The 13,063-nt window shown below is 41.2% G+C and overlaps 3 protein-coding genes across 3 annotated transcripts in view; 2 read left to right on the top strand and 1 right to left on the bottom strand.

Annotated features, from left to right (window-relative positions):
• Nucleotides 1–7: 7 nt before the first annotated feature.
• On the top strand, nucleotides 8–1,459 carry LOC108747402. Its single transcript, XM_018484827.1, has one exon. The coding sequence runs from the start codon at nucleotides 869–871 to the stop codon at nucleotides 1,301–1,303; it is 435 nt and encodes a 144-aa protein (XP_018340329.1). The 5' UTR covers nucleotides 8–868; the 3' UTR covers nucleotides 1,304–1,459.
• A 2,122-nt stretch (nucleotides 1,460–3,581) lies between these two features.
• Nucleotides 3,582–7,341, top strand: LOC108747399 (selenium-binding protein 1-A). Its single transcript, XM_018484823.1, has 8 exons — nucleotides 3,582–3,976; nucleotides 4,337–4,491; nucleotides 4,593–4,775; nucleotides 4,941–5,244; nucleotides 5,331–5,591; nucleotides 5,793–6,126; nucleotides 6,227–6,349; nucleotides 6,693–7,341. The coding sequence occupies exons 1-8, from the start codon at nucleotides 3,961–3,963 to the stop codon at nucleotides 6,742–6,744; spliced, it is 1,428 nt and encodes a 475-aa protein (XP_018340325.1). The 5' UTR covers nucleotides 3,582–3,960; the 3' UTR covers nucleotides 6,745–7,341.
• Nucleotides 6,880–13,063, bottom strand: part of LOC108747403 (serine/threonine-protein kinase SMG1) — an 18,673-nt gene continuing 12,489 nt past the window's right edge. The window contains exons 13-17 of the mRNA XM_018484828.1: nucleotides 12,761–13,023; nucleotides 12,206–12,482; nucleotides 10,148–12,062; nucleotides 9,001–9,987; nucleotides 6,880–8,906 (exon numbers count right to left, since the gene is read on the bottom strand). Coding sequence (XP_018340330.1) covers nucleotides 8,722–8,906; nucleotides 9,001–9,987; nucleotides 10,148–12,062; nucleotides 12,206–12,482; nucleotides 12,761–13,023 — 3,627 coding nt within the window. The 3' untranslated portion in view covers nucleotides 6,880–8,721. The remainder of the gene's footprint in view (nucleotides 8,907–9,000; nucleotides 9,988–10,147; nucleotides 12,063–12,205; nucleotides 12,483–12,760; nucleotides 13,024–13,063) is intronic.

Raw genomic sequence — 13,063 nt, 5'->3', positions numbered from 1 at the left:
TAATATGATTAATTGTTCGAGGAAAGTTCGATGGAGCACAAGAGTTTGGATAGGTTTGGCCGATTGAAGGTAAATCTACTTGGAAGAATTTTGAGAAATCTCGGTTGTTGCTTGATTGGCTAACCGTTAAGCAGCAGCAAAACGGGTGGCATGCCGAAGCACAGCCGCGCCTCGCTTTTAATAATAGATAAAAACCGTAGACATTCGTGCCGGAAAAAGAACAGAAACCGAGAATATCCCCACAGAGAAAAGAGAGGAAGGAAGAAAGACAGAGAGAGCTTTCAGTTTAGCTGATGCTAACGAAAAACGCGTCAAGTCAGATATTCCGATGCAGTTATTATCGGCCGTCACTGTCCGTGTCTCTCAATTTATTTGATCGCATTTTAATTAACTGGACGATATCATCCAGTCATGAAGAATAATAGAGAGACTGTTCATACACATGACTACAAGAATATCCAAATAAATATCTCTATTATCGATGCATTAACGAAGAAAGATGATTGAGCGTTTCTCTCTTTTTCTCCCCCTCTTTCTCCTTCTCTCTCTTTTTTTATACACAAGTGGATGATCGCATAGATCATCGAACGGAAATGTCTTGAAACATCCATACTTTCCAACGACTTTCATTGGAAATGTTATTAATTGTTCTCCAAATTACGTTTACGCAGCTTTTTCTTTAACTGCATATGGGTTCGTGGTTCGCGCGTCGCACGATCTCGTCCGAGTGCCAGATAATTAATAATACAGATAGGTACACAATGTATCACGTGTACACAATGATTTTCTCTTCTCCATTAACGAGAAGGATCATTATTGTTAGATCCACTTTCGAATCGAAACTGTAAAGACACCGAACGACGATGCAATGAGAGGGCGAGATATACTATATGCATTTAGGTATATTTATTCCTTGGAAATGACGTTGCCAATGACGATGCAGAGAAGCTTGTTGGGCTTAACAGTGCTGACGATCGTCGGCCTAATGACTTTCCTGCTCAGCAAGAAGCTCTCACTGGAGACGCGCAAGCGGGATGGCCTGCTCCTCGACATGATCGCTAACATTAGCGGCCACTTGGATCGACTTGACAGCGGCTTCGATGACATAGCCGCGCAAACGGGAATTGCGCGGAATCGCTTGCTACGACTGGTTGCGCTCCATCGAGAAAATCTCTTGATATGTGCGTTACTCGGCGAGAAATGGAGACAAAAGCAAACGCTCAGCATCGGAAAACCGATGACGATGATGGCGAAGAGGAGAAAACGGCGCCGACGATTCATCCTATCGCACTATCATCGATAATCGATATCCGAGAGATTTTTATCAGACGTGCAAAAAAATACAGGAAATGTAATTAGATCAACATGTACATACATACGAGTATGTATCGCCAAATTATCTGTGTTATTTAATCCGCTCAATGATTAGGAATGATTTTTCTTTCTATATTTGCTGTGCTACCGATACTTTAATTGTCAATTTTGCGAGTCTCCTTATACATTTTTATTTTTCTCGATATCGAGAAATATGTGTGCGTTTCGATGTTTTTTTTTTTTTTTTTTTTTTTTTTAAGATTTCAAAGCACGCGCTTGTGTAAACTATTAATATATAATACATTCTGTCTCCCATTTAATTGAATAGCCAAGTTGATAGAATAGCTCATTTATTGTCAACTTATGATCGATTAAAAATGATTAAAATAAATCCAATCATATCGTACTATAGGCTATAGTAGATAAGTATAAGAAGGACGAATTAGTAATTAATTCGTACTTGGTAAGACAATCATCCGTTCGCGTGAGCGAATCGAATTCTTATTGCGAAAATACCCGTATAACGTGAAATATGTCGTAACGTTAGATAATAGAGTCTATTTTTAGCGAATATATACGAGTACGACGAGTCGATCAATCAACTTATATGATAAACCAGATGTTCAAGGTGGGGGCCAATTAACAAATCCGCGATCGCACGTATGCATGAAGACTTATGAGACACGCAGTGACTGTTATTTCAGATTCCAAAGTATTAAGATAGATTCGAAATATACACGTATATAAAACATGAATGTGATCGAATAATATCATTCGTCACGGAAACAATATTGTTGTTACAAATTTAAACGATTACATGTACATATACATATAGAAAAGCGAGGATCGTCGAGGATGAAATTGTCAAGTTTGAATTTCGAATATTTAAGCGGACTCGCTTACTCTATGCGATAAATATTTATCTACATGTATAAGTTTTCATTGTATAGAACGAAGAATATTTCTATTCTTACTATTAGCGTTTAGCGTGCTATCATAGAATATTATCTGTCAAATGGAAAACACATACGTGTCAAGTATTCGCATTATATAGTAAATATAGTTGATTAGGCGATCTGTATAGAATATACAGATTGTTCCAGATTCGCGAACGAATATTTTCGCCAATTTCTCTGCCGAGAAAGTTTCTTTGTATTGTGTGAAAGGACGTTAATGCGCACGTATCATGCAGATCTTACCGAAAAGAAAATTTTATTGGGAAGAGATGAGGTTCATCTGAAAAACTTGTCGAAAAAGACTAAAGTTCTTAAAACACTTTTCACAAGTCTCGAGCGCTTTGTTGACGTACTTATAGTACATATCTAGTACCTACAAGTATATTTACAGCGGATCGGTACACTAGCGATTTAATACGCGCAAGTATAATCTGGTATACGTATTTATCAAACGCGTTATCAAACTTAATCGGATCAGCGTCACGATTCGACGTACTCGCTTCATCACTCGCTGTACATATTTTTACTTAACGTTTACTTACCACGCGTGCGTATAAACACGCACGTACGCGAGAGAGATGAATATTATTCTCTAGCTCGTAGAGATTGTGTAATTGTATTATGTAATTATTTTTGTAACTCTCTCGAAAAAAATATCAATAAATCGTTTATGTGTATCTTGTCCACTTTATACAATATATATATATATATATATATATCTGTTTCTCTTTGTCCCATATATAATCGTATAATTGTTGAGCGATTGTCAATTATTCGCGAAAGAAAAGAGTTTAGAAGCGAGCCTACAAGTTGAAAACCCACTAATACGATCTTTCTCTCTCTCTTTCTCTCTGTCACAATTACGTTACAAAATGATATAGTTTTCGACTAAGCTTTCTTTTTTATCGCGTTTGGATTCTGGACAACTGTATGAATAATACAGTAGGAGACTGACTCTTTTGATTTTTCAAGCTAGAAGCAATCATATATCTTTTTCACATAGAACAATTATTACTTACTATCAAGACCAGCAATTTCAAAATTTCATTAAAACTTATTAACTTATAAAAAATATTTATTCTGCAACTTATATAAAATATAGTTGTGGATATATGTATATATATATATATATTTTTTTTTAATTGTAGATGTGCTTATATAACACCATTATATACGTACGCTATCTTGCCGGCTAATGATATTGTCTCTTATTAGCATAGTGGTGATAATGCTGTTTTAAATCGTCTAAATATTGTAATATTGTTGGTATATATAGTTATGTGTCGTTGCGCGCCATATGAAATAGAGAGAGATATAGTTTGTGCTGCAACTTTGATAATTATTTTCTCGCCATCTTGCATAATTGCAACATTCTCAATCGACAGTTATTCGTATAGTCAGTTTGTTACGACTCTCAAAGTGATATCTTTTTTTTTATCACGAATGATCCCGGGTCTCGGCATTAACATCGTTAATCGTAAACTTCCAGTCATAAAGTCGCTCAAAGAGGCAAAGCGCGAGTTTCTCCCAACATAAAAGGTTCCCCCTCTTGTTTTCTCGATCATAACTTCGTAGTTGAACGATAGCTTCATAATTCATCGCGACTCGCGTCCAATCCAACGAGTCTCAACGAATATACGGAAGCACTCTTCAGTTTCTCTCTCGAACGACGTTCCACCGGTCACACGAGATGGCGGAAAGAAAAGGTAAGTATTCGAGATTGCGTTCAATTCAATTCAATCAATAATTACTAATGTAGTATTATGATCAGAGTACGTACTAATAGTACTGCTATTGTGTGTGTATGCGCGCGCGCGCGCGCGCGTGTGTGTATGTGTGTGGAGTCGGTCCAATGGTAAAATATAAAATGCGTCGCAACAAAATCTATATATTATACTAAAAATTCGATAGATAGTCAATTAATTACTGAATCTATCTGACGCTCAAACATTAATATTAACGGCAAGTCTACTGCAATGAATATCCCTTGTAGTTATATAGTAACATTATGAAATATAAATGTAGCATAATTTTAATGCTTGCGATAAATGACTTTCGGATCGTAGCGTGTTCCGGGCCGGGTTACAGGAGCCCGAAGGTGGCGATGCTCGAAGGACCGCGCGAGAAACTTTTATATGTCATTGGCATACACACGAACCCTGAAAAGGCCGATGTCCTCTGTACGGTGGATGTGGATCCCGATAGTCCAACATATTGTCAGGTATCATATCTTCATGTTAAAACGTAGCTGATTACATAGAATAATTATTAATAATTGTAAATGTTACAACATGAATTTAAACACGAGGTTTGGAAACGCAGATAATACACAAATTGAGAATGCTAACGGTCGGCGACGAGTTACATCACTCCGGCTGGAATATTTGTAGCAGCTGTCACGGATTGTCCGGTCGTAAACGCGATACGCTGGTGTTGCCATGTCTTATGTCGGACCGAGTGTATCTGGTTGATACGAGCAATGAGAAAATGCCCAGAATTAAAAAGGTTTTCGTACGAATATATAAGTGCGTCTGATATTCTCTCTTTTTATACGCGTTTATACGTATATGTGTGTACGTATGAACATATACATGATATACAGACGAAATATACAAAATTCGATACGAAAGACATTGTATAACTTGCCAAAGTAATTCTTATAATCATGAGGTTCTGGAACCGGAAGAGATGCACAAACACGGGATATCCACACCGCATACTTCCCATTGTCTGCCAAACGGAGATATAATCATCTCCACTATGGGAAATCTTAATGGTGACGGATTGGGTGAATTTTTCTGCATCGACGCAGAGACCCTACGAACGAGAGGCACATGGACCAAGAGCCAGGAAAAAGCAGCTTTCGGATATGATTTTTGGTACCAACCGTATCACGATACACTCATCGCTACAGAATGGGGTGCACCTAGAGTTTTTAAGAAGGGATACGTCCCGAAGGATATTCATGACCCCAGTAAATACATACTTATCCAAGAATTAATTTTATATAAAGATGCAGTCGTGCAGTCGAATCATCAAATGATTAATGATAATTTGCAGAGATCTATGGCAGAAGCTTGAACGTTTACTCGTGGAACGAACGGAAGCTAAAACAGACCATTAATTTGGGAGATGACGGAATTGCACCTCTTGAAATAAGATTCCTTCATGATCCGTTGGCAGCCGAAGGATTCGTCGGCTGCGCGGTAACGTCGAATATTTATCGATTTTATAAAGCGGAGGATAATTCGTGGAAGGTCGAAAAGGTGATCCAGGTACCACCGAAAAAAGTCGAGGGATGGATCATGCCTCTGATGTCAGGTTCGTATTACGAATCGTTTTTTTTTTTTTTTTTTTTCAAAATTTTAACGAGGTCTACGATATCTCAAATTATTGCCAGTAGAAACTTATCGATATACCTGAGAACAACCTGTTGTTCAACATCGCAGGCTTTTTTCTGTTTTCTTCCCCCCCCCCCCCTCCCACTCGCCAATAAATTTCCGTCATTCCTTCGCTTCTTAGGTATGATCACCGATATTCTGTTGAGTCTGGACGACAAGTATCTGTATCTGTCCAATTGGTTGCATGGCGACATTAGACAGTATGACATTTCCGATACGAGAAATCCAAAATTAACGGGTCAAGTCTTCTTAGGAGGCTCAATACTGAGCGATTCGCAGGTACGTGTGATACAGGACGAAGAAATGAGCGGTCAGCCCGACCCCGTCTACGTGAAGGGACGTAGATTGTATGGTGCGCCGCAAATGTTGCAACTAAGTTTGGACGGACGTCGTTTATACGTAACTACGTCGATCTTTAAACCATGGGACAAACAGTTTTATCCCGAGCTCCTCAAGTAAGTACATTTTTCTTCCTTTTCTTTCTGTAAAAGACAGAACAACGTTTATAATCTGTATTCTTGTATACGCTGTAATAATATTGGGCGCGTTATTTAGATATGGATCAACGATGGTAAAACTTGATATCGATGTAGAAAAGGGCGGAATGAAGCTCGATCGTCAATTTCTCGTTGATTTCGGCGCTGATAAAAGCGATATTTTACTGGCACACGAGATGAGGTAAGAGACATCCCGTAATTTATGTTATGCCTCTATAAAATCAAGTCTCATTTATAATTCTTTCAATTTTCTAAAGAAATGAAAATGAATATTGAAAGAAATTCTATATAATCTCTGTCGAAATTTATATCTTATGTGTCGAAAGATAAGAACTCGTAATCTTTAACTTTTTTTTTTTACTTTTTATCTCGATTCTAATTTCGACGAGATTGAACATGTTTGGTTACGTAAATCAAATTGCTGTCAATTTCTTTTAATTTCAATTAATTTCTCCCTTAAATAGAAATGTCATTCCTTATCGTTAACCTTTTGTAACAATTTTAACATATTAATCTTTACGTAGATATCCTGGTGGAGATTGCACCTCCGATATATGGCTGGCAGAGAAACCTTAACTTTAATGATTGGACTGGATGTAGAGTCGAAGGCATTCCAACATCTGTGAAAGTAATAATAATGCAGTAGCTTATATTATAGTGTCATAGTTCCGCACGATTTTTCTCCGAAAATGAAATCTCGCGGATCTTTAGCATGTAGAAAATTATTCAGAAATGTTCTTTCGATAAGAGGATAAGAAATGTAGGTGACAGAGGTAAATTAAGAGTACTCACAGTATATTTTCGTTTGTTTCCATGGTATGGTGCTTATTAATTCCAGCATATTGCATCAAGTAATATAGGAGAGATTTTACATTGTATGAAATTAATGGTGTTACATGGTAGGTAATGAGTTCTTTTCTTCCGAGTTTACACAAATAAAATCCGTCTATGCCAAAATTGTAATTTGTTCGTTGTGTAAAATTTGTCGAAATGTTCTACATTAGAAATAATTCAAAAGTGTATAGCCACGTATAAAATTTCATTGCTCTTCCACATAAAAATATAGGATCGCGTTGGCCGATTTTATTTTTGCTTCCGTAACAAAATTTCAGTATCATCTACAATACCTAATGACTAACATAAAATTAAATTTGCACAATTATCTTATAGAATTCCAAAATTCGTGATAAATGTTTGAGAAGAAACGAGTTTCCGTCATTTTACTTCTGCAATATGTGAGAAAATACTTATTACGCGACAATATTACTTAAATATTAAAAAATGATTGGGCGAAATATGCGACGCCAGAAAATAGCGAGGACATATCGAATGTCAATGTTGGTTACGAAGCTGATGAATTTCTTCTTTCGCCCGAATTGTCCGATGTTAACGCCATGTTAGAAAACTCAAACCGAGAACTCAAAAATCGATGCGGCAAACTTTAAAAGCTACACGTGTACTCACTACAGAAATAATTTTGTTAATTTTGTCCCATTAATCGGCAATAAGTTGCGGAGATTAAACGCATGAAATCATTAATTTTTTTTTAATACGTACGTACGCACGCACGCGCGTCTAAATGTGTGTGTGTGTGTGTGTGTGTGTTTGTTTAATTGCATATAACCCAATAATATCAGACTTGTTTTAATCTGTTAAACTGAGTCTTCTTTTTTTTTTTTCTTTTCATCTCGGTTAAAACATAATGTTGAAATAAGGTATGTGTCGTCTACATAATCTCGGATTCTAAATTAATCCTCAAGTGTGCTCGCGCGTATACACCGTACGTATATCTAGAGTTACATCGGTGCAAATATCGATTCAGATATCGATTAAAACGTGTCAGGTATGTATTCTCTTCCTGACACGAAGGCATTACACGACGGCAAGTCGTATTAGCCATCATACGGTAAATGTTGACAGCGCGACTGTTTTCCCGCAATTACCGTTATCGAAACTTTCATCATCTGCGTTATCTTCATCATCGTCATCGTCATCATCGGACTTGCCATCAATATCGTCAGCCGAACTTCTCGCCACTACACCGTTAGCGTAAGAATATATTGCCGATTCTACATTTCTCCCAAAAATTCGTGGCTCTTCCAAAAAAATACTACTACTTATCCGCATTCGGTCGAGGTTGTACATGCTCACGATTCTTGTTTCCTCTAAAAGAAAAGAAAAGAAGGAGGAGGAGGAGGAGGAGGAGGAGGAGGAGGAGGAGGAGGAGGGGGGGAGGGGGGAGGAAGGGAAGAGACATTCCATCTTATCGCCAAGTATCAGTTACAGATCGCAGCCTCGTTTTTGAGATAACTATAGAATCGGCATTCGGCACAGTGGATTTTCAATTGTCGCGTCGGAAAGATCGATCCACGATCGAGCTATGAAACCGACATGTTTTCCGGTTATTGCCGGATACTTCACCAGCTGGTTTCGAGCGGAGTGTTTTGCCTCCTACGGCGACGTAGGGCGACGTAGGTACGACGGTACGAATTTGAGTACCGTGTGAGACGAGTGTCGAGCCATCGGGGCGCGCAAACGCCAGCCATCGTTCGTTCAGACCCACGGTGTCCAGCCCTCGTACAACAAGGCCAGATTATCGTTGCTCTGTGCTTCACGTATCACGTATTCCACCTGTTCGGCCGTGGTATACTTGCGTGACGGTTGCGGATCGCGGCCTTCCAATTTCATACGCACGCGACGCCACACGTTCAGCGCGTAGGCGTTCCGCTCTTGCACGGCTACATAATAAGAAGAGAAATAAATATATATGAGCAAAGTATAGCAGTCCATAGAAAGAACACAGGACAACATTAGAACAACATTAGAACCTACCCTTGCCCGTGGTCGGATCTCTGGCCAACACCGCCCCCTTCCTCGGACTTGGGCGTACACTGTTTTGTCGCACCAACTTGCCCTTCTTCCTCTTCTTTCTCTTCCTCGGCAGATTGCCTGCTGCAGGCTTCTCCGCGCTTTTCGTCAAATTCAACTTACGCTCACTCGCAAACTCCAGCAATCGATTGTACAGACTGGGCACTTTGATCGCCATCGACTCCAATTCTTCCTTCATCGCCATGCCGCGAGCAGAGTCGAAATTCTCGGCTTCCAGTTCCTTCACCGCCGCCGAAATATTCTCCGTGAAAGATCGATAGGCAAGCAGATAATCCTGCAGACCGTCGATATTCTCCTGCTTGGCCATTGTCTTTAGCAACGCTCTAACGTCCGACATTAATCGGTGATGCTCGGCGAGTACGTTCTGCAGATTCATCACTCGCTCCCTCAAATAGTCTTCGACCGTGAAGAGAGCCTCTTGTTTCTCCTGCAGTTTCTTCTGAGTGTCGATTATCGCCTCGGATACCATTTTCTCAGCCTGCTTCAACCACGTGGCATCCACGTTGTTCTCCAATTGCAGCAGCTGTACGAGGCTCTCCTCTGTCATGGTAACGGTAATGTTCAGGTTGACCGTCAATAGACAACTCTCCTCCCAGTGTTTGATCAATTTGACTAAGTTGGTATCGTGCGTCACACTCTCCGACGTCCTGGTTCTCAGAGCCTCGTAGTGCAGTATGGAATTGCACGTGTTGACTACCATCGCGGCTAAATTGTGCTGCCTAGTCAATTTATCGCACGACGATAATACCGCGTTGTCGAACGCGGACATGACTTCGCCCAGTGCTGGATTGGCGCCGGCAGCCCATTTGAGACGTTGTACAGCACTCGAAATGAGATTCTGTTGTTGCTCGCGTGCTTCGCACACTCGCGACTGCAAGTTTGACAATTTCGCCGCCTTTTTTCGTAACTCGAGCATGAAGGTAGAGCGATCTAAAAGAAACAAGGAAATTATTTCGGACTTGTTAGTTAAAACTTAAAACAGACGACAGTTTAATTTTAATTCGTTAAACCTCTCTCGCGGGAGGTTTCGTACCGTAGCAGTATAATAATCCGTAAAATAAGCGACATATCGATCGATTAAAGAACTCACTCAAACGATTCATAGGATGCATCGGATTCATTGGATTCATTGGATTAATATTGGGTCTCATCATTAGGACATCTTCGTACAACCAATGATAAGCTGTCTGCTGAAGTTGAAGTCTCTGAAGACTGATCCTGGCTACCTTGGCGCTCTGTTGCGCCAATCTAGCAACCTGTTTCCGTCGCCAAGTGCTTTCCAAAGTGCTATTCAACGCACTCCCTTGCGTAAAGACCGAGCCTGAGAACAATCCCCTCTTCAAGCACAGATCTACCATCTTCCGACACAGCTCCTCCAGCGAGACCTTGCTTTCTGCTCCAATATCTCTCTGTTCGATCTCGGTAGTTACATTCAGGCCCATTCGCTGCAGCAGGAAACACAGAGCGATCGCCAATGTCTGCGTCGTCACCCCGAGCAATTGCCTCGAAACGTAATCGGCAGTGAATAATCGGACGGGCTTGTTAAGACGTTCATCATCGTATACGTTTGCCAATCCGCCCTTGAATGCGGCAGCAATGTCCCTGCACATCATAAAGAACTCTTGTATAGTGTGCAATCTCTTGATTAGAAATATGTCTTCGAGGACTTGTCGGATCGCCTTGTTGAAAATGGGCACCGACATCTCCTTGGCCTCGCGTATCTGATCGATCTTCTTCCAATTCATCGGAATGTCCAAGGTGCTCAGGATAGCCACTAAGGCGTTACCTTCCATTTGCACTTTTTCAAATAAACCGTTGAAACCCATTAGTAACATTTGACCTGGCGTTAGACTTTCCTCTTGATTCAAATCCTGAACTTCCGCCTGTCGCGACAGTAACGCCTCGAATCGCAATCTTATGTTATTCACTATATTTTGTACTACCGCGTGGGGGCTCTCCATCTCCATCACGGTGAACCGGAGATGCATCTCAAGCTGCGCCAGAATATCACCGAGCGGTATTCCGGTCAGTATTATAATCTCGTCGAGTTCGCTTATCATTCGCATGACACTCGGCTCCTCCGTGATGACAGTCTTCATCGCTTCCGGCAATATGATAGTTTGGAAGTTGTAATTGAGATCCTGTAGACCCTTGTAAATACAATCGGCGCTTCTCAGGCACTTGAATATCAGCGCAATCTTGGGATCGGTGTTGTTCACCTTGTGACTCTCTGGTATCAGCGTGATAAACTCGACAATCAACGACGACACCAGACGCATGTCGTCCAGGAACCAGTCCCCCTCGCGGGATGTAAGATCCACTAAGCAATCTCCAGCGCACTTGGCAGCGCCCTCCATCATCAAATATCGCATGTTCAAGGAACAGAGCGCGGTGATATTGACACATTCGAACGCTTTCTCCGCACCCTTTTCCCGCCGCAAAAATCCGGTAATTTGTGCTCTTGACTCAGCATACGCCTTTTCAATTCTATTGCCGGCTTCCGGCAAGCCTTGGGATACTGTCCTCTCATAAGCTTTCTTGTATCTCTCGCTAGACTCATTCAAGATCGCTTCCATCTGATACGAAAAGGCTATTATCTGCTGAACCTGCGGATTGCTCGGATTGATTGGATTTAGACTCGCTTCGAAACGCGCCATGATTTCGTGACACGCCTCGACGGTACCCGTGGCTAACAGCTCGCTCGCCCAAGTATGATAGAGCACGACACGGTGTTGCGACAGAATGCTTAGAGGGTACAGGTTGCAGATGGCGGAATATTGGCTCAACAGCTCTAAACATTTGCTTATGGAGAAGGCCTGGTCGGTAGCCAGTTGCATCAGCTCGTTTTCCGACTGTTCGCATTGCACTATCATCTGACTTTGTCCGGCGTTTTGCAGAAATTCCTTCACAAGGTCGAACACTACGTGATCTTGTTGATTGGTCAAGTTTCCCAATTCCGCCAGCCACTGTCCTAGTTGGGATCCTCGTACTGCGGCTAGCGCGATCTAAAAAGGGGAAAAAAAAAAAAGAACGAACCATCAAATAAAATATCGAAGAAACATTATATAATCGAGATTAATCTGATTTGCGGGAACGCTTTGGTTTTGTAGAATCGAGATTGCGATTGTGCTCAAGAGCGCTAACTCACATTATGCATATTTATCTGTTTCTCGCACTCCTCTGTCTTCTCCTTCAAGCCTGTCTTGGCCTTCTCGTGAGAATCCCGTGCTCGTTTGAACGAATTGTATCGCTTAACTAGCGAATATAACGCGTGATTCCGACCGATCGCCTGCGCCTCTTTCACTAGCGCGAGCTGCTGATGTCGGTCCTGCAGTAAATCCTGGCACTGACGCGACGCTTCGGTCGCCTCGATCCAGCTGTTCAAGTGATGGCACAGCAGCGGCAAGTTTTTAGCCAATTCATCTCTGATTTCATCCCATGAAAGTATTACAAGTTATTCCTCGTACAAACGGAGGATAAATGCAAATAACGATACAAAAGAGGTACAAGTTGAAGTACGTAAAGAAGCTAGGTTGAGTCTTTTCCATCCCCCTATCGAAGCTTTTTATCATAGCTTCGGTAGTGGATGTTGAAAGGAAAGAGGAGAAATATGTATTCGTGAGAAGAGAAATGTATGTTTTTTTTTTTTTTTTTAATGCATTTTAAACAGTAGGAAAGTAAGATAGGAATATTGTTCTCTCACCGATTAGCTAGCCACTCGGCGCGCATCTCCGCCGTTCTCACTGCAAACATTGCACGCGTGAGCTCCTGTTCCAACTGTTTTCTTCCAACGCCGGTGCATCTCGCTCTAGCCTGGCAAGCACCGTAACTCGCTATGCTGGTGTCCGCGCCCGCCCGCCAATCTACCAAAGGATCGTAGACGAACGCCTCCAGCAAGGTCAACAGCGTCTCGCGGCCTCTACGCATCACTCTCAGAGTATGCTCGGAAGCGAACCTAAATATACCCTAGACATAAATAGCGATTTCTACCATTATATATATATAT

Source organism: Trachymyrmex septentrionalis, unplaced genomic scaffold (assembly GCF_001594115.1).
Source record: "Trachymyrmex septentrionalis isolate Tsep2-gDNA-1 unplaced genomic scaffold, Tsep1.0 scaffold2, whole genome shotgun sequence".
NCBI lineage: Eukaryota > Metazoa > Arthropoda > Insecta > Hymenoptera > Formicidae > Trachymyrmex > Trachymyrmex septentrionalis.
This window is presented reverse-complemented; position numbering and strand designations above follow the sequence as displayed.